This window comes from Carassius auratus, chromosome 5, assembly GCF_003368295.1.
Source record: "Carassius auratus strain Wakin chromosome 5, ASM336829v1, whole genome shotgun sequence".
Taxonomy (NCBI): domain Eukaryota; kingdom Metazoa; phylum Chordata; class Actinopteri; order Cypriniformes; family Cyprinidae; genus Carassius; species Carassius auratus.
In genome coordinates, this window is record NC_039247.1 from 8066504 (window position 1) to 8088924 (window position 22421).

Below are 22421 nucleotides of genomic sequence, written 5' to 3' on the forward strand. Positions count from 1 at the left end.
GTTATTTGTGTAATGCGTTTATTATTTGTGGAAATCTGATTTAGATTATTTGTTAATTTTAAGCATGTTATTTATTTATTTATCTATTTTTATTTATTTATTTATTTTTACTTCCATATAGATCAAATAAAGGATCATAATATCAATCATCTGATTTATCACGACTGTACTATAGCTATAATCACCAGAATTCTTTAACTAAGGCCTGCTAAGATTAAATAGATTTTTAAACATGAAATGAATCAGCATGCATTGGCTTACCCTTTTAATTCTTGCATACTAAAGTATCCCCCCACCCCCTCAACCACCGCCTCGGTTTCAGTCACTGAGATAGCAGTTGCTGGGGACCCCTAAACCACTTTGGCAAATTAAGGAAAAATGTGTCGTTTAAAATGGATTAACTCACTAACGGGGATGTCAACAGTCCAGTCGTGAGCGGCTACGACAGACAGAAGAGGAACCAGTGGCGTATATCTTTCCGAACAGCAGCGTCTGTCTCTATCTGTCTGAAGTGTATTTGTTTGGGTAAGAGAGACGTCGATTAGCATTAGCACTGTTAGCTTCGCTGCTGCTATTGCCTGCCGCTGCCGAGCTTTCGCGCTCTTCCCGCCGCATTCCCTCTCGCTCTGCCCCGGTGCGCTCTCACGCGCTGGCGAGGCTCCTGCGGCCTTCCTATACGCCTGCTGCTAGCGCTGGGTCATGAAAAGCTGCTTTTGTCCGAAAAGGAAGGACGCAGTGCATTTTACAGTTAAGTCAATGTGTGGGGTTTAATGGTTAAAATGTTATTTTTGCACAGATGTCGAGAAGAATAAGTAATACTGAGGAGAATTGGCTTAGCTTGTTGGCTCGGCTAGGCTAAGTAGTGTAGAATCCACTGTCTATGGTAGAATCTCTATGGAGTCTCCTAGCAACCTGCCGGTTATGCTAACGGCTAAAATTGGGCTTCAGCCAAATGATAAAACGCGAATATTATTTATTCTTGTCATGGACTCAAGATAATATAACAACATCAGGATGGTTCAAATGAGCTGAGAATCGTTCAGAAGTGTGATAAATGTTGGGTAGTTAGTGTTATTGTGAAAAACTACTTTATGAAATACTACTTGTGTCTACCATAATGTAAACAAAAGCGGAAATATTTTAAGATTATGGAGTATAGAGTATTATTATGGTAATTAATTGCATTTTAATTTATGCAGAATTGCTTGAAGGACCGTCTTAAAAAAACACTTATTTAATCTATGTTAATTAAATTTATTCAATGATTCATAGCGTTTATTGTTATATTCCCAGTTTCCCTGAGCAATGAAATTATTTATTTATCTATTTTCATATGCTGTATTAATTTTAAGCATGCACCATATTAGATTTATACATTTATCAGATTTGATATGTGATATTCAGATATTTTTCAATTCATTTCCTTTTGTTTTGAAACAAGACCAAGTCTCTCCTGTGCAAAAATTATAGACCAATTATTTTTTTATTTTGGTTCGTTTTGAGCAAAAACTTATTTGTAAGAACTAAAACATGATATTAATCTTCTTTTATTTTGGTTATTAGAGTACATTAAAAGCTTTGAAAATAACTATAATGAAATCAATCTCTGCGCTTTTTTTATTTTTTTTATTTATTTTTTTATTTGTTGTTGTTGATCAGACAGATGCAGTTAAAACCTTAACATTTTATTTGTGGATTTAACATTAACATATGGTCTAAAGCAAAAGAGCTATAATAATAATAATAATAATAATAATAATAATCTTATATTGGTCCTTGTATTACATTTTTATAATACATAAAAAGCATGTATACAGATTTATTCATTTATATGTTAAATTATTTAATTTACAGGTATGTTTGTGATTTTTATTTATAAAGCTATAGCTTCTGACTGTTAAATCAAAACCGACTCGTGATTTTATCACATCAATTACTGCTCGATTTATACAGAAACGCAACTATCCTAATATTATTTGTGTATTTATTGGCTGATTTCGATAGCTTTACAATAATGTAAAAATGTATCTTTATTACAATTTTCTACCATGATAGGGCTCTATAAAATGTTTTATTTTATTATTATTTTATCAGGAATTATGTGTTGTGTGCTTTATTTTTATGATATGTTATGATTTAATAAAATATTTTTTTTCAAAAATGATAATAGCCAAATGAAGGCATAAAACATGACAAATTTGATTAATCTTTTAAAATCAAATGAAAATTAAACAATTACTTTTTATTTTTCGGCCAACTAAGTGCTGCACAACAGGAATATACAGTAACAGTTAACAGTGAGTAAGAAAAAATGATGCCATTCATTCGCCCACAGACATGCAGAACATGCAGATTTTATATCTAAATTGTATTTTTACGTTTTTATATGCGTAGACACTAGTCTGTATCTCTTTGATTCAGTGTACATCATTACTTTTTAATGTAGAATCTAAAATTCCAAATTCTGTGACTTTCCGCATTATACAGTAAATTCAGTTTTTATGACTAGATTAAGATCATAAGCCCTTACATTGAATTGACAGCATAAATGCAGTGGTGCTCCAGTTGAGTGAAGCATCTGTGAACTGGCCCTGACTTCTCTTACCCTGGCTCTGGGCCATCCTTATTGTTGAGCCCTGAAATATCTTCCAGACGGTGTGTTGGCAGTGCCAGCGTCTGTGCCAGTCTTCCTGGGAGATGAGTGATATGAAAGCAGTTCTACTCCTGATGCTCATGTTTCAGGAAGGATGCATGCATTCTTTATGATAATTGCTTTGGTGTGCATTTGTTTATTAAGATTCTGACCTAGCCAGTTGAAAGACCAGTTTCCACCTGCATGAATTTTGTATCATTGTGATTCATCAGGTAGGCCTTTCCATTTAGCCTGTCATTTTCTTTTGATTTATCAGGTAGGTCTACACCATTCCTTTCAATCCAGTCAAAATGTTTTATTTGGACTGAGCTCAGTTTGATCAACTGTGGTGTTTTTTAATCAAGGCTTTTCAATCCGATTGAGACATCAGTTCAATTATAAACTGATTATTTCTGCATGTAAACATAGCTATTTTCACGTACATTGCATGGGCTTTACATAAAGACTTTGTATTCCGTTTGGCCTATCAATCTGATTATAAACTGATTGTTAGGTTGCCTGTAATTGTAGACACTGTGCATTTCACTGCTGATTCTGGTTGTCCTAGGAAGCCTTGGCTATTAAACAGGTTTGAAGGCCTGATGTGCACACCAGTACAGCACAGCTTCCAAAACACCGTGCTGCTTTGCTGACCAGCATTGCTGACTGTATAAATCATATCATCATAAAGAAATGCTTCATATATCAGAATATCAATGTGTTATGAATGCATAACTGGCTCAATATAATAATAAATGGATGTTGGAAGCCTTCCACCATTTACCTCTTTCCTTTGCTGGATTCTGGAACCCTCTTTCAGATCCGGACAATGCTTCTAACTTAAGATTGAAATCGTTTGAAAAAGTAAAATGTAAAATTTAAAATTTCTATATGTAATATGCCTCCAGAAGCTTTCATGGTTGTGGTGGTTGCCAAATTTCAAGAGTTTAAATCTGAGAATCAGAGCTTTTTACCTAAGCCCCTTTCGCGCTGCACGTTGGTCTCGGAAAATTGCCGGATTACCTTTTGTGTGAACACAAACACGTCCTGGGATTGAATCTGGGATCGATTCCGGGTTGGTGACCTAGTAACATTGCCGTGTTTAGTCCCAGAATGAGCTCTGTGTGAACAAATGGCAGAACTAATGTTGTAAAGGGTGTGTCGTAATGATGATGCACATTATCGTGCGACTCTTTTACCGAGTGTTTTGAAAGCAAATCAACATTCGTGATGAATAAATATGTGCAAACTGTAATGAAGCAGAGATCATTCGCCAGCTCAAGTGAAAGTTAACGTGCCTAGCGTTTTCGACTCCTACATTACACATCACATCCTAATGCACAGATTCTAGGAAATCACTGACAGTGTGAATGAACCAAAGTCTAACAATCCGGAAACTATTTCCGGGACACATTACCTGTGTATTATCTGGAATCTCAGTGTAAAAGGGGCTTTAAATTGATACATTTTCTTCCCAACCTGGCAACCATGCCACTTAACCATTATTGTGCAGCCCTAGATCGTCCCATCTTCATTGAGGTTAAACCTTTAGATTTGTCTGGCTCAGAACAGCCTTTTTGGGGTAAAAGCAGACAAGTGAAAAGAGGTGTATGAAATCTTGTCGTTTATGTCATCAGTCATGTTATGGAGTCTTTATTCACCTCAGAAACTAACCTAGAATATACAGTTTTCTTTTCTGTGAGAACTGCATTCCCTCCCTCAGTCTATTCCTGTTTGGTTTTCTCACTGTCGACTCCAGGGATCATCATGTCACACCTCTTTTTAACTCTCTCTCTTGGCTCTGGCAGAGTTCTCACATGCTCAGAGTTTGATCTCGCTCTCTTTCTTCTCCGCTGTCTGCTGTTTGCCTTGCTGCAGCCTGCTTCCATGCGTACCCGTGATGTGACACAGCTTCTTTGTGGCTTTTTTTGGAGATTGCAGAGGGCAGGCCCGGTTGCCAAGGAGCCTCCAAAAGCTCTTAACTCAATCCAAAAGACTGCTTTTCATTTGTATTCAACTACACAACTCTTCAGATGCTCAAGAAGAACAAACAATGACTCCAAATCAGTTGGTTTGTGACGTGGCTCCTGATAAAAGCCAACACAAATGATGTGTCTCCAGAATGTGTCTGTAGTGTTCATCACACACCCAGTGTTTCCTCAGCTCTGTTTAATCTGTTAATATGTGGTAGACATGCAGTTTTCCCTTTTTACCCACAAGACTGTTTAGATTTTAGAGGAATGTTGAGTTCTTGATCATTATGTGCTTTCGGATGTTCTGGAAGTGTGCGCACTTATCTCAAAGTGAATAAATAGGTCTACTTCATTATCCAAATCTAGCTAATTGTAATGATCTTGGAATTGAGATTTTCTTTCCTTGTTGTAGTCAGTGTGTTAGATTAGAGGAATAGTTGATAAGGAAAGGCTTGCTCGACTGACTCAGTTTTTTAGCCCCACTCTCTTGTGCTTTTCCCACTAGACTCGTTTTCTGTTCTCCAGAACATTGTTCTTTGTTCAAAGTCAAACTTGTCTTGTACACGGTGACTTGGTTTCATTTGTCAGTTTGTCTTGATGTTTTGGTGGTGCTATCATGTTTTATTCTGCTTTGAGATGTCGCACTGAGATATATTTGTGTATCAGCTTGTGTAAATGTGAATATTACAGTAAATCTATTCTCTCAAATTAAGGTACAACTGATGTCACAGGGGTGGTATCTTTTCAAAATGAACTCTTTTGTACCTTATTTGCTTCTAAAAGGTGCATATGGGACCCTGGACCACAAAACCAGTCATAACTTTCAGTTGTTCTAAAAGATAAGCTTTCCGTTGATGTATGGTTTGTTAGGATTGGACAATATTTGGCAGATAAAACTATTTGTAAATCTGGAATCTGAGGGTGCAAAAAAATCGAAATATTGAAAAAATCGCTTTTAAAGTTGCCCAAATGAAGTTCTTATCAATTCATATTTCCAATCAGAAATTAAGTTTTGATATATTTACAGTAGGAAATTAACAAAATATCTTCATGTAACATGATCTTTACTTAATATCCTAATGATTTTTGGCATAAAAGAAAATCTATAATTTTGACCCATACAATGTATTTTTGGCTATTGCTACAAATATACCCCAGCGACCTACACTTTACCTGCAATTGTAAATTCAAGTTATGAAACTTTAAACTTAACAGCTTTCCATTTTTGTATTGATTGCATGTCAGTAGCAACTTAAGAGTTCACAAATAGTAATGATTTCACTTCTAATTGTTCTCAAATGAGACCTATCTCTTTTGCAGTCTCTGCTATTTAAATGTGCAGGTATAATTTTACAGTTTCTTTAAAGGTATAATGACACTTGCACATTTTACTGAAAAATGGAAATCCCCAGTTCATGCTTATGGGATATTCTGAGTTGGAAACTATAACCAAGAGAGGTGGAGTCTAACAAAGAATAAATTCATCTGCTTTTCTAGACCAAACAAACACTGATGTTCTTTCAAGGGGCTTCATGTTTAGTGTGTAAAAGTTTGAATGCTCCTGTCTCCTCAGAGTTCCTCCATAATGCCTGAGGTGCGGGACCTTTCAGACGCCCTGCCAGAGATGCCCATGGACCCGATCACTGGCGTAGGGGTTGTGGCCTCGAGAAACAGAGCTCCCACCGGCTATGATGTGGTGAGTATCTGATACAGTACACTCATACAGATAATGAAGACAGTGTAGAAAGTGGATCAGGAAGTAAAACTCTTTGTTCCTCCGAAGCATTTGTTAAGAAATGACATCTGTTAGGAGGTTCTTCTAGTTCCTTTGGGGTATGGGTTAGTTTCTAGTATGCTGTTTCTACATGAGAAGCTTTGGCAGTGTTTGAAAACCTAGTCGGCTGCCCACCTAGACAGTATTTCGGTCATTGATTAATATTAGTTTTTCCATGTGTCACAGTGATGGTTTACATGGTGCCTTTATTCATTTAGCAGATGTTTTTATCCAAATCAACTTGCGAATGAGGAAAACTTTGGGGTCAGTTAAGATTCCATTTTTTAAAATTAAAAAAATTAGTAATTAGTAATACAATTTAGAATTCTACAACGGTACATTAAATTATTCAAAAGTGACTGTAAATACACAAATGGAATGCTGTTCTTTTTAACTTTATATTTGTCCAAGAATAATGCTATATATGTGTATGTATGTATACATAGACACACAGACAAACACTGAGACACAAAATTTAACAACAGCAAATGAGATGGACACACATAAGCTGATGTTGCATAATCCTTTCTCAGCCACACGCGATTAGGTTTAAAAACAATGTTTATTAATTTACAAGGCTGTTTTTCGGTTGACACAAGGCAAACGAACACTATGGTTAATTCAGGCAAGCAGTGCAATGTTCTAATAATGGTCAAAAACCTGCTAAATCACCACCCTAAAATGCTGACTAGATGGGCAGCTCAGTAGGTTTTCAAACACTGTCATTCCATCAATGTGCAAAACCGCTATGTCTATGTTATATTTCAGGCTTATTTGGCACTTGGTCTACACTCATTGGTAAAATAGACTTATTTTAGGGCTTTAGCATGGCAGGCCTTGTGGAATTGTTGATATGTAATACAAGAACGATGTTGGATATATTCCACTGGGGTTTTAGAGTTGGTATCAACAAAGAGGCCTGTAGATCCGCTCACAAACCCTGTTGATTTCAGTTGCAGAAAACCCCTGATCACGGTGGCCTCAGTTCAATGGCGTTCACTGGAGAAACATGATCTGTATGTGGTGCACTTGTTTTACCAGCACCTGACTTTTAAATGCATAAAGCTTTGCAAGCAAGATCTGTGTAATAATTTCACCAGAAAGGTGAAAGGGAACAGGAAGACGTCTTTAAAAAAGTGTTTGCGTACAGTATCAATGTTTAGCTCTGTTGTAACATCTGCTTTATTTTGTAAGGTCTCCCAGAGACAGTTTTTCCAAAACCTTTTGGGCAAATGCCACAGGATAGTTTCATGATTAATGATGCACCTCGTTAATAGCCCTATATGAACGTCACTTCACCACCTAGAAAGTACACCTATGATCACAGGCCAAGTGCTGAAGATTTTTGCCATTAAAACATTTCTGCACCATTGCATTTGCATGTTTTTTGGTAGGAGCTCACGCCTGATCTGGATGTACTCTGGCAACAGAAGAGGCAGTGGGGTTGTTGTGTTTCCTTTGGCCGTCACAGTCATTGTCGTCACTCCAGCACAGAGCTTAACAATGCTTCCTGTGTGGATTGTGGAGTGTGTGAAAGCAGGGTCTGTTAATAACACCCATTCCAACCCCAAAACGTCTTCTCAAATCCCAGAAACACTGCAGTCTACATGCAAAGCATCAGATGGAGAGAGTAATCTGTTTGTTCCAGCAATAACAGTGACGTTCTGTCTGTTTAGTATCAAACTATAGAAGTCCGAGGTTTGACCCTTGGACAACCTCTAAAGTCTGAGCTCTTCACTGACTTTATTGACTCATCACTTATCAAATATGCTTCCAAGTTGGCTTTTAATGGATTCAAATTAATTAGGTTTAAACAGTTAAATGTCTTCAAAAATAGGGTTCTTGGCCTGTGCATCACTAATTATTAATTTAGTCAATTAATGGTGCTTTTAAAGCCAAGTATAATATTAACAGCAACAATTATAATGTTACAATTATAATTGAATATAATAATAAATGTTATTGTTATACTCGGTTTTAAAAAACACCATTAATTAGCCAAATTTAATTTGAAATAAAAATTAACAAAAACATTTCTTGTAGTGATGCAAAAGACAGGCCTAGAATTATTAGTATTTGCATTGTGTCAAGAACAATCTGAGTTCACATGGGAAATGTCACAAATTTCCTTACATTCCAGTTACTTAGAAATAGTGCAGAATATGAAATGTTACCTATTAATCTGGCAGCTCAGTGTTCAGTGGTGTTTTTGGAGCAGCTCGTGGGAAGCCATGGCACGACTGTTTGTGTGGGCAGCACGAGCTGTTAATTGAGCAGTCATGTGTGTTGACTTCTGTTGAGATGGACATCAGACTGATTCTCAGTTCTCCCAAAAATTGTGTTTATCTGCTTACCCCTATGGCATCCAAGCTAGCTAATCACGGAAAAAACATACAAAAACCAAAAAAAACATACACAAAACCAAATTAAACCATGTAGTTTGTAACAATACATTGATGTGTAAAGACACAATATGATCAGTCTGTGCAAGAAACTGAACCATATTTATATAGTTTTTTACCTCTGATTCACGCAATGTACAAACTGTAAAAGGAGGCGTGTGAGGCGGCTTCTTCTTCTTGCTTTTTGGTGAATCGCAGACTTATAAGTGCATTACTGACCACCTGTCTCTCAAGTGGACCATTGACTCTCCTAATTGAGATTGTTGATAGTGTAAATGGTCCATTTGAGAGATAGGTGGGGGTACTGCTATTAGAAGTCTGTGATCTGCCATAAAGCAAGAAGTAGAAGAAGCCTCCTCATGCATTTGCTGCTGAGAACACACTCAGGAGAGTTTGAACAGTTCGTACATTTCTATAATATAAATACTGTTTAGTTTCTTGCACAGACTGATCATTTTGTGTCTTTACATATCAATATATCAATATATATATAACAAGCCGCAGGGTTTAATTTGGTCATGTTTGTGTATGTTTTTTATTAGTTTTGTTGTATGTTTTAGCCGTGATTTCTAAGAAACAAAAGTCACCTACATCTTGGATACCCTGGGGGTAAGCAGATAAGCATCACATTTTCATTTTTGGGTGAACTACCCCTTTAATTTGAATTAATGTTTTGTGATGAATTGGCTGCCATACTGCATTATTTATTAGTTTTTTCTTTAAGACATTCTTTACTCAGACAAACTAAATGAATCAAACAATTGACCTTCTGCAAATGGGGAAAAAAGAAACTCTTTTATTATGCATAATCAAATCAAATCTTTTTATTATTTTTTAGGTTGCACAAACCACGGATGGGATCGATGCAGACTTGTGGAAAGACGGCCTGTTCAAATCCAAGGTGACCCGCTATCTGTGCTTCACCAGGGCTTTCTCCAAAGAGAACGTGAGTCATCTCTTCAGCTCTTAATCAGATAATTGAGGTTTCTTTGAAGTATGGTAACATTTTACAAATTGATATTTCTAATCCTAGATGCTGATTCGTTAATACAGCATTGCTGTGATGCTTCTAGATGGTGGAAGCTTAATAATTTTGAATTAAAATATACCCTTTATATTTCTTATTTTTGTTAGATTTTTTTATTTTTATATTATTTACATTTGATTTAAATGTGATTTTTATTTTTTTATTTCATTGCATTGCATTTTATTGCATTGCAATTCATTGCATTTCATTTAATTGCATTGCATTGCTTAAGGCTCTTGAGACATGCCTTACAACACACTGTACTACTGAGCTACTTCAGTCTGGCCAAAAAGGTGGATGACCATTTGAAAGGTCCAGACCATGTTCATGCTGTGTTTATATAATGTAACATGTTGTTGGAGTTGACGAGGTCTCTGTAATGTGTCACAGGATCTCATCTATTTGTTTTTTATATACAATTTCTTTTTGTTCTTGCAAACAAAGCTGTTTCCGCTTGTGTCGTCCCTGCGGTGTTTAGCCTCATTCTTCTTTCTGGGACAAACCTCCAGTGGAAAGAACTTGAAAACCATGTTTATGGTGTTATTTTTTTCCCCGCTTGAATGTTTAGTAGTTCAATAGCTGTTGTTTATTGTAAATCATCGTTTCGATGAAGTCATACAGCAGAGCATTTTGACAATAAATAAACAAGTAAATCTTTTGGGGAGAAAAACACCGAACATCATGTACTAAATTGATGCATTTGCATCCATAATGATCAAATGACTGTCAGTGTTTGACATCAACACCTGTTTAGTGTCTTGAACTGCACTTACAAATGACAGCATAGTCACCTTTATTTATAAAGCACTTTATACAATACAGATTGTGCCAAACAAATAGTTTATGCAGTTCCTTTTCAGTATAAAATATGCTGTTTGGAAAGTTTTATTGTAAGAGTTAGACAGGGTGGAAATTGGTTGCACAAAATCGAATGACTCTTTTTTTGGTACAAGTAGAAACCAGGAGTAACATTGTTTTGATTATTATTGTTATTATACATAGTTATAATGTTAAATCCCAAAGCATGCAATCATGGGCACTGGAAGAGATTTTGTCTGTTCACATTGCCCTATATATGTCTCTCCACAGAGTCATTTAGGTAATGTGCTTGTAGACATGAAGCTCATCGACATCAAGGACACGCTGCCTGTGGGATTCATTCCCATTCAGGAAACTGTGGACACACGTAAGCACCACATCAATCTCCTCTCGTTCATTTACAGCTGCGTTCTCCAGCTATTTCAGTTGAAATGCATCTTTAAAACTATATTTTCTTAGTTTTTCCAAACTTGATTTATATTGTTACAGCTAAAATATACCAGTGGCATTCCAGATAAGATTAAAAAGGGGTTTGTTTTCCGCTAATGTATTTGTTTTTAGACACGCAGCCTGACATGTGCCGTTTTAAAAGGTTGTGGATTTGGTTTCTATCCCATGTTAGATAATTAATCAATGATCCAGTCTCTTTGCTCTTCTATTGTGAACTCCGTCTCCCTTACACTTTCTTTAACATGCCCTGTTCTTCTCTTTCTCTCTTCAGAGGAGCCGGCCTTTAGGAAGAGGAGGTTATGTATTAAGTTCATCCCGAGAGACTCCACTGAAGCTGCCATCTGTGATATCCGTATCTTAGGACGCTCTAAACAAGCACCACCACAGTATACATTCATAGGGTCAGTTAGACTCTATACACAATAACTTGCAACATAGATTGTCCTACCATTATTTAACAATGTTAATATGAGATATAAAATGAGAAAATTAATAGTATTCTGCAGGTGGGCACTGAGATATATCAAATATTATTTAGATTTGGGATGATTATTTATAGTGGACGACCGATATGGATTTTTTGACTGCCGATATCTTGGGAAGCAGAGGCCGATATAAAGCCAATATAACCTTGAAAACATCTGCCAAGCAGAAAAACTTATTTGGTCAATGCTGATATTTGAAACATGCCAACAATCGGCCGATATATCGGTCTTGGTGATATATCGGTCGACCCACTAATCTTTTTTTTTTTTTTTTTGACAATATGAAATTCAACAACATTAGGAACCTCAATGTTACCTAAAAGCTTTATATTTGGTCAGTGAAGTTATCAAAGGAATTCTCCATGGCATGTAGCATGAATTTAAATGTTTTCAAGTGTGTGTAGATATTATATTTATTATGTGTACTATATTGAGTTCATTTTTTATCATTTATGTTTTTACGTCTGGCATTAAACATTTCTAATCTAACTTTGGAAAAAGAAATGTCTTTGCATTTAGAAGTCATAATGTTTTAAAACATGCAGATATCCTGAAATTATATAAAAAAAAAACCCTTTCAGAGCAGTATTCAGCTTCTTTAATATAGTGTCATGAGGCTGAAATCTGTATGTTTTGATGTGTCTTTCTCAACCTGCGGTCTCTGAATCACTGGCTGTACAAAGCGCTTGCTGTCTTTATTGATATTATATTATAATATTATTTCCTCCCAGAGAGCTGAACAATATGGGGATCTGGTACCGTATGGGAAAGGTGCCCCGGACCCAGGACTCTTCACCTGTACAGAACAACACCACCAATAACATCCAGAGCGTCACCAACAACTCCACTCCTGCACCAGTCTTGCCCAAGTACGTGTTTGTGAAGGCTCAAAATCTGAGGAAGTGTGAACCGCATTTGTTGTGACAGCTGCAGAATTGAAAGAGCCAGTGAGAGAAACCGAGAGAAGGAAGAGAAAGGCGGAAGGGAAAAACACTTTGTTAATAAGCAGGTCCAGCTTAGCATTCCTTATATTCTGGAATAAACAAGCTGTGGTCTGTCAGGAATTCCCATATAGTTCACAGCAGAGCTTGTAGTCATGCTTACAGGCCAAAGATTCATTTCACTGGCTGAAACAGAAGTCAGCGTAGCAATTTACTCTTCTCACACAAAGAGTGTTCTTCAAGAAGAGTCTCTTCTGCTCACCAAGGCTGCATTTATTTGATCAAAAATAGAGTAAAAACTGATTCAATTCAAAGTAACTTTTCTATTTTTGTGGTGCAAAGCTGAATTTTCAGCAGCTTCAGTGTCACATGATCCCTCAGTATTCATTCTATGCTGATTTTAGAAAACATTTCTTATTGTTGAAAATGGTTTTGCTACTTAAAATGTTAGTAGAAAAAGTGGTATATTTTTGGGGAGATTTTTTGATGAACATAAAGGGGGAAAAACAGCATTTATTTGAAATTATAATTTTTTTTAAACATTTGAAAAGTCTTTATTGTCATGTTTAAACAGTTTAATGCATCCTCACTGAATAAAAGTATTAATAAAAATAAGCAAAAAAAAAAAAAAAGAAAACCTGTTTTCCATGATATAACCAGAATAATGAAACAGTATAACAGTGTTTTCACATGTAAAATGTGCACGCTTTCTCACATACTTAATGTTTACGGGTTTGCTTGTGTCTCAGGGTTTTGTGCGCCCTGAGCATTTTTCCGACACAAATGGGAAGTGTCTGTTCCAGCTGTTTCCCTTTCATGGTTTCCTCTCTGTCTGTCTGCTCTCTTGATACTGTCCGTCTGTGATCTTATTATATATAACAGGATACAACTGCAGTGAAGTCACATAACCAAACATGCATTTCAATGAGGGAGTGACCGTCTCGGTCTGTGGCCCCGAACACTTGTCTGGACTCTTTCTCACAGTGTTGCACAACAACACAAGGGTTGTAAAAGTAGAAAAATAGAGATTAATCAGTTGATGACTGTGTGAACTACACCAGTCTATGGATGTTAGCCAGTCATAACAGCTGCTATCAAAATCTAAATTATCTTGGAAACCTAGATTTAGTGCAAGAAACCTAGACCAGCATAATTGAACTTCTCGTTCCTCTATTGGACAGTAAGATTTATTTCTTTTTCTTTTTGATAGAAATTCAGACTTTTATTCTGTAAGGATGCATTAAACTGATCAGATGTGGCATTTATGATCAAATAAATGCTGTTCTTTCACTTTCTATTTATTAAAGAGTCCTGAAAAATGCCGAAATTATGGTTTCAACAAAGATATGAAGCAGCACAACTGTTTTCAACATTGATAATAATCAGAAATGTTTCTTAAGCAGCACATCAGTATATGAGAATGATTTCTGAAGATCATGTGACACTGAAGACTGGAGGAATGATGCAGAAAATACAGGTTTTATCACAGGAATAAAATATATTTTAAATTAAATTTACAAAGAAAAGCTATTTTAATAATATTTCACAATATTACTGTTTTACTGTGTTTCTGATCAAATAAATACATCCGTGGTGAACAGAAGAGAGAGACTTCTTTCCAAAACATTGTGAAAAATTTTACAGACCGCAAACTTTTGAACAGGAAATATTTGAATGCTTTTTTGAAAAACCACTTTCATTCCAGCCAGCTGTCTTTACCACCTCACAAAGGGAGAATATCAGCAGCCCAAGACAACCAAATTTGATTCATATACAGTTGTTCTGTTCTTCATGATGTGTGGAGTTTCCCTTGGAGAAAATGTACAGTACATAATGAAAACATCAGCTGGGTAGAGCATGTGTCATGTGTGCGGTGATTTATTATAAATACATATAAAAATATATACATTTTTATTTATTTATTTATTTTTTGTTAATTGAAATAAGATAAAAACGAAATACTTGAACCAGAAAAAAAAGATAATTTTTGACCTGACAATTAATTGAAATAAAACAAGATGAAGTACTAAAATTACAAACTGAAATAAACTATAGCTTAAATTTAAATCCTTTAAAAAAAAAACTAATTAAATAACAAAATTACTGAAACTTAAAAAAAAAAAAAAAAAAAATCTAAATGGAAAATGAAAGTTTATTAAAAATATGAAATAATAAAAAATAAAAGAAACACTGGTTCGTGTTCAAAAACTATGGAAGCACGTTTCCGCCACTGAATAAAAAATAAAACAAGGTAATTGCGAGTTCATATCCGGCAATTCTAACTTTTTTCTCAGAATTACTAGTTATAAAGTCAGTTACGAGATATCAACTTGCAATTCAGAGAAATTTTTTTTTTTGCAATTCTCACTTTATAACTCACAATTCTGACGAAAAAAAGAAAACTCACAATTGGGAGTTATAAATCCAAATTTATGAGATATGAACTGAGAAAAAAGTAATTATTGTGTAATTTTTTAACTAGTGTGATTTTTTTTTTTTTTTTCTAAAAGTCGCAATTACTTTTTTTATGTTTATTTTTTAAATCAGTGTTATTTTTACTTTTTCTTGCCATTAAATTTTTCAATGACCAAAGAATTTTTCTAAACGGGTTTAATTTAGCAAGCTGTCTAACAGCTAAAGCAAAGCACGCTGTTTGGTGTTCTATTTAAAGCACAACTGCTAAAAATAAAGCTTAATTAAAAAAATCAATCTGTATTTAAAGGTTCTAGCATCATCAGGTGAACAGTTTGTTTTATTAGGATGTAGATCTCATCATGCAGCCTGTGAGATGGAAGTATCACAGTTTGCACATCAGTTGACAGATTGCCAGCTGTGATGACACACAAACCAAACCGCTGTGATAATAGTGAAGTCTGAGAAGGAAGATGTGTTGAATATTTATTTGATTAAGTGGTAATTGTTTTCCATTTGTGTTTCTTCGCAGGCACATATCCATGACCCTGCCGGCATGTTTCAGAAAAAGCACAACCAGACCAGACTTTGAACACCAGAACTCCAACCTCTATGCCATCTCTGGTGCGAGAACCGCACAAAACACACCTGACCCAAACTGAGCACCTTCACATCCCCCTCAATATCGCATCAGCACTAACAAAAACACAAATGAGTGACAAAGGAAGCCAGTCTTAGAATTTGACCTGCTTTTACAAATGAAATGAATCGTCAGTTTATTATAAATGAGTAAAAAATAAATAAGTGTGTACTCCGTCAGTTTACTCTCCAAGTTTAAATTACAAAAAGTAAACCCTTATCCAAGTATCTATTAAATATATCAGCTACTTAAACTACTATTTCAAAGTTTGGGGTCAGATATGTATTATTAATTATTAATAATTCTAATTCAGCAAAGATGCATTTAATTGATCAAAAGTGACAGGGATGTCATTTATAATGTTACAGAAATATATATTTTTTTTATTATATATTGTTTTTTTTTAGATTTTAAATTGGGTTCTATTAATCAAAGAATCCTGAAAAACACGAAAATACGAAGTAGCACACCTGGGTAACACTTTAGAATAAGGTTGCATTAGTTAATGTTAGTTAACTACTTTCGTTAACATGAACTAAGCAAGAACAATCCTTCTACAGCATTTATAAGTCTTAGTTCATGTTAATTTCAACATTTACTAATGCATTATTGAAATCAAAAGTTGTGCTTGTTAACATTAGTTAATGCACTGTGAATTACCATGAACTAACAATGAATAACTGTATTTTCATTAACTAACATTAACGAAGATGAATAAATACAGTAATAAATGTATTATTCATTGTTTGTTCATGTTAATTAATACATTAACTAACATTAACTAATGGAACCTTATTCTAAAGTGTTACCCACAACTGTTTTCAACATTAATAAGCAGTAAATCAGTATATTATTCAGATTTCTGAAGATCATGTGACAATGAAGACTGGAGTAATGATGCTGAAAATACAGCTTTGATAACAGGAATAAATTGCATTTTACTATATATGACAATAAAAAAAGTCATTTTAAATTATAATAATATTTCAGTATTTTTACTGTATATTTGATCAAATAAATGTAGCCGTGGTAAGCATATGTGACTTATTTCAAAAGCATTAAAAATGCTCCCTGGTCCCCAAACTGCTGAACAGTATAGTATTGTAATATTGTATTATTATATTTAGCATCTGCAGAATGCTTGACATGAGAGAACACCTCACATTTGTTGGTTACCTCTGCATGTAATAAATCCCGTCAGCATCCGTGTGGTTTCATGGCTGCTGTGATTAGGGATGTAATAATAAACCCTTCTGGAGGAGGAATCTGGTCCAGATGGTGTTCAGTGATGAGTCAGAATATACCTCTCCTTCTGTTCTGAGCTCTCCTTTCTTACCACACCTTGTTTTCTTGTCACATTCATGGAAAAAATGTCTCTTTTTAGTTTTATTTAGTCGATGCTTTAATACAAGGCAACTTACAGATAAGCTCATTTTTATTTTGTAGATGGTTAATGGGTTCTTAACATTTTTTGGCTTTTTGTGAAAGGCAAAATATATTATGTGTGGTGCACTCTGGTTCATACTGACTTTTTGACCTTTCAGCTATGGATGGAGTGCCTTTCATGATTTCGGAGAAGTTTGCATGTGCCTCCAGTGATGTGAGTCTGTTTTCAACCAATCATATGCTTCAAATGAACTCTTGCACAGTCTGTAGGCCACAGAGATCAAACTGTACTGTTAGATGTAGATTGCATCTTAATAATGCATTAAAACTAGCACATGAACTGCTCTGGACATTGAGGAGGATGTTGTGTTGTTTCAGTTGCAGCAGGTGGATCTAATGGGCATCAGAATCAAATCACTTGCAGAGATCGAGAAGGAGGTGAGAACATAGTTTCAACTGACAAGCGCTAGTTTGTTTGCTGCTTTTGTTTCCATGCAAACAGATATTTTCAGCCTTATTTTAATGCAAAAATGCATTTTCATATTACATTTTCCAAATGTTATATTATAATGCCAAAATGTATTTTCATATAACATTTTCCAGTTGTTATATTTTAATGCAACAATGCATTTTCATTTTGCTTTTCATATAACTTTACAACTACTTTATTTACGTTAAACCTGATTGGATAAAGATATCCACTACATGCAAATCAGTTGAAGTAGTATTAATTGTCCTATTATCCATAGTCAATTATAATTATACTATTACATTAAATATTGCATTATAATTATATCAAAGATAAAAGAACCATAACAAGGATATTAACTATAACCATAAGGTTTTAAAAATAGTTAGCATTATAGTTTTTAGTCTTGGTGTGAAATACCTTGATGTACTTTTTTTTTTTGTGGAAGACTGGTTTATTGTAGTTATTATTAATAATAAGTTTAATTATTCATTGGACATTGATGTGTTTTTTTTAGGGCTGTCAAATGATTAAAATTTTTAATCAAATTAATCAAAATTTTCAGTGGATTAATCAGGATTAATCACTATTTGCAATTACACCTGAATCCTAACCATTTTTCTGAAATGCATACCAAAAGTTGAATAACAGGACACAGATACGTAATTTTCATGTATCGATTCATCAATATGTGGTTCTTTTTTTCTGAATTTCAAAAGTTTACCATTTAACTACAGATAGTGTAAGAGTTTTAGGTGAACCAGTGGTTAAATATAGCCACATATCTATGAAATTATGCATAGAGAAACTCGAAAGAATGAACTCAGAAACACAAACATGCTCCACCATCACATAAGTAGCACTCTGGGCACTCTTGTTTTTAGGAGGTGTTCATTTGCTCTGCCACAATACTTTAGGATCGATATTTTCATGTTATGAAGGCTTCAAGTGCCAGTAAAACCAAGTAAAAATGCAAATGCTTTCCCAAACAGCTGTAATTTTCGCTGCATCGCATGTAGGCGTTCTGTGCATTCGCAGTGTGAAACACAGGACGCTATAACAGGAAGAAGCTCCAGCGTATCAACTACTAAAGTCGTTCTCTGTTTATCGAGCTTGGCATGAATGTATTTGAGAGTAAATGGGGTAAAACCTTAAGCTTCTTCTGTGTTTTCGTTGCGGCGCTCGCCGCTGTTTTTTACTATCTTGAGAATTCAGAGATCGACGAGACTTTCCTGACCTAAATAATTTGTCACACTGCGCATGCGTGAAATGCTTTAAAAAATTTGACGTAATTAACAACAAACAACTAATTAACGTCGTTAACGCGCTATTTTTGACAGCCCTAGTTTTTTTTTTTTTTTAAATGGGCAAAATTAAAAGATGCGGGTTATTAAAATGAATAATTGTTACTGATTATAATGGATGTTTAAAAGGTGTGAATAAAGAGATCTTTCAGTAGAGTTTCAGATCAGATCTCAGTATTTTGTGTCTGTCATGAATGTGTATCATTCTCATGATGCTCACTAAACAAACCAGGGCTAAAATGAGAAATGTCATAAAATAAATTACCTCTAATAATAAATTACTGTTAAGTAAAATAAAATAAAATGTAAAAAAGCTTCAACTTATTTTAAGATAGTTGCCAATGCAGAATTTCCCTTTTTTTTTGTACTAAAATAGCTAAAACTTATATATAAAAAGCTATATAGACATATTTAAAATAATAATAATAATAATGAAAACAAAAACAATTCAATTGAACAAAAACTATAATAGTATAATGATTGTTTAGTATCAGTCATAATATAATTTTATATATTGACCTAATTTATTATTTGGGCTATAATTAGTTTTGAATAAATCTATTATGTTGAATTCAGCTTTAGTTGCTGCAGTACCCGTATGTTTAACTGTTTTTGACTGATCCACTAGAGGTCAGTGTTAGCTCTGAAACTCTCTCTCAGGTGGTGTTTAACTCTTTTTGTCTGTGTCTGTGTGTGTGTGTGTGTGTGTGTGTGTGTGTGTGTGTGTGTGTGTGTCAGTATGAATACAGTTTCCGGACGGAGCACAGCGCCGCGGCCCGACTGCCGCCCAGTCCCACCAGAACATCTCTGGGCTCCGAGGCCTAACGCTCACAACCTCTGAAGAGACTCCTCCACCTCTCTCAAAGTACACCGGAAACCCACAAAACCAACTGCGACAATTTCGAAAGAGGGAAAAATAACGATATTGGTTTAGTTTTTATTTTATTTTAAAATTAACAAATATTTAATATGGCCAAGTTCGTTTTTCAATGCTACTTTTTCATTAAGAGCTTTGGACATCGAACCACGGTGATCAAATCAAAACCACTTCTGTGTTTCTTTTGTGTTGCGTCTGACTTATTCTGGCTGCCGGACCGGAAAGACTTTCTGAAGGGTCACGCTTGGACAAACTCTTAAGAAATCACATTTGAGACCCAAAGTCTGCATTCATGCGTCAAGTGCACAAGATTTTTATTTTCTTCTGCACCTTCAGTTTTATTTAGATGGCAGCGACTGCATGACTTTGTTCCTTTGTTTGGAAATGGAGCCCAGTTCCCTGCACTGTTACAGGACTTCTGAAACATTTCAATTTAATTGTGTTTGTCTGGAGAAATGAGATTAGAACAAAAACCCTTCGCCTCTGAACAAACCCTTGTACATATACGAGCGCCGAATCAGGATTACCTTGATTTGGAGTTGAGTGTTTTCCTTTTGTCTTTGTGACGTTCTTCCTGAATTGATCTGTCACTGCTCAGTTTTACTCTTTCAGTCTCATGTTACGATCTTTGATGGTGCTCAAGCAGAGGGATGTTGTTTCTTCAAGTCCGTTCGTGGCTTCTAACATTTATGGTGATTTTTTTTTTTTTTTTACTTTTTTTATTTAAACAGGTTAATATTTCCACAGTCATATTTCACCCCAAGATTCAAAGAAAAAATAAGTAATTGAATTTTGCTTAAAGAAAAAAACTAATATTTTTAAGTCATAAAGAATTTTCATGAAATTTTAAACCTATTTTCCACAAAAAAACTCATTACTGTAATTCGTCTTAAATTCTATAAAACGGATACCACGAGTACAAATAATGTGCTATTTTTCCATTTCTCATTTATTCAACTTTTGATAATGCTTAAAGCCTTTATGTATAATGTATTATGATGGTATTCAGATTGTGTGTTGTAATGGATTATATTTTTTCATAAATAATTGTAACCAACTTTAAAATGTTACACTTGGAGGTTTGTCATGTATTTTGATGCATTATACTTTCTAAAAGTCTAAAAATAAAGTATTATAAGGTTACAATTATTCATGAAATAATTATAATAAGTTAATGCATTAAATTTAGTTTAATAATGCATTATATTTAAAAATTTTAAAGTGATACCAGACATTTTTATTGCATTACAGTAATAGAAAATTTGGGGTAAATGTGCTTAATTCTATTGAAAATGTAAAAAATGCATATGGAAAAAAGCAAAATCCAATTTCTAATTTCTTTCTGATTTTCAGGGTGAGCTGAACATTTCTTGACAGTTTTATGAGATTCAGCTGAATATCCAGAACAAATGTTTTTGTTAGTTGAGTTTTAGTAACCCATGCAGTCCAGAAGCAGCTCACACGGTCAAGGTTTGAGTCATGTGATTGGCTCTGTGTGCCACTGCTGCTTTCTTGATATGCTGATTATTATCGATGAACGTACAGTGTTAGTATTTCTGCCGAAACAACCCTCTCGGGTGAAAGTGTTCAGCTTGGAAACAGCAAGTGTTTGGGTGATTAAAGACAGCAGTCCTTTCAGATGCTTTGACATCTTCACTGTCACTCAGATAATGTTCAAGCAGCTATATTGTTACATTTCCTAACCACTATGTTGACTTTTATTATGTTGGATCTTAGTTTTACTTTTTTTTTATAATCACCACAAATTAGATTTTTTTTTATTTTTTATTCTGAGGCAGTCAGTAGCTTCAGACTTTCAAAACTGATTTTAATTAGCAAGCTTTTTTTTAATTATTATTATCATTGTTATTTCTACTGAATATAATTTACAATCCAAGATTAGGTCTAATTTGTCTGGAAAACCAATCCCAGGTTTATAGATCTAGGAACAAAAATTATAGTTTAACATTACATAAATGACATGCTGACGAATGCAATATTTTATTTCCTTCATTTATTTAACTCGAGCCCCTATAGGAATGCATGCAGCATTATCTATTTTCTCATAATTAAAATTAAGATTTAATTTGCCATTTCATAGTACTCTTTCATTTAATTATTTAATGATTTTCTATGAAGACTAATTTAAATGTTTAGAAATGTAGCTAGCATGTTTCCCCAATATATTTTTAAGGTTTTGTTGAATAGTTGAGTTTGTGGAGTTACCAGGTTGGACACAAATACAATAAAACATGTTTAGTTACTGCTCTGCGTGAATAAACTCCTGTTCATGATTTTACTAACCGTTTAATGTGTATCGTCCAGTTCATCGTTGTGACTTTAGAAGAACCTGCTGTGTTTTTATTTGCATTGACAGCTGATTTGAATTTGTGTGTGTGTGTATACAGTAAATGGAATTGCCATTTTTGAATGCTGGTTGAATTTTGTTCTGTTATTTTATAAAATTACCATAAACTCTTAATGCAAAAAGAAGTTTGTCGCCAGATGTCCATATTTGTGATGCTCGAAAAAAGCTCCACCTGAAATCTCTTTGTAACAAAGTCATTTTCTGGCAGCTTAAAGAGAGTTTATTTCTTCATCAGAGAAATTTAGTGTTGCATCACTTGCTCACCAATGGATGCTCTGTTGTGAATGGGTGCCGTCAGAATTAGAGTCCAAACAGCTGATACAAACATCACAATAATCCACAAGTATTTCGTTTTTCAAGATTTTCATTATTGGGTGATCCAGTCCTTAGGCCATCAACAGTCTTAGGCAGAATGTAATCTCAAATGCATTGCATGGTAAGTGCAAACGGGATGGTTTTGCC

General features: G+C 34.6%; 1 protein-coding gene across 2 annotated transcripts; it reads left to right on the forward strand.

The window, feature by feature from the left end:
• Positions 1 to 306: 306 nt before the first annotated feature.
• Positions 307 to 22081, forward strand: LOC113073319 (multivesicular body subunit 12B-like). Of its 2 annotated transcripts, none has more exons than XM_026246230.1 (10): positions 307 to 525; positions 6179 to 6301; positions 9620 to 9727; positions 10898 to 10994; positions 11349 to 11478; positions 12294 to 12431; positions 15448 to 15539; positions 17100 to 17155; positions 17320 to 17379; positions 19453 to 22081. In XM_026246230.1, the coding sequence occupies exons 2-10, from the start codon at positions 6191 to 6193 to the stop codon at positions 19537 to 19539; spliced, it is 879 nt and encodes a 292-aa protein (XP_026102015.1). In that variant the 5' UTR covers positions 307 to 525; positions 6179 to 6190; the 3' UTR covers positions 19540 to 22081. The 2 variants fall into 2 exon arrangements, with proteins under 2 accessions (XP_026102015.1, XP_026102007.1); XM_026246222.1 differs by lacking the exon at positions 307 to 525 and adding an exon at positions 532 to 747.
• The last annotated feature ends 340 nt before the right edge of the window (positions 22082 to 22421 follow it).

Coding starts and splice junctions, on each gene's coding strand:
- LOC113073319 (XM_026246222.1), top strand. CDS start 700: ATGAAAAGCTGCTTTTGTCCGAAAAGGAAGGACGCAGTGCATTTTACA. Junction 9,728..10,897: donor GGGCTTTCTCCAAAGAGAAC/GTGAGTCATCTC, acceptor GTCTCTCCACAG/AGTCATTTAGGTAATGTGCT. Junction 15,540..17,099: donor CAACCTCTATGCCATCTCTG/GTGCGAGAACCG, acceptor TTGACCTTTCAG/CTATGGATGGAGTGCCTTTC.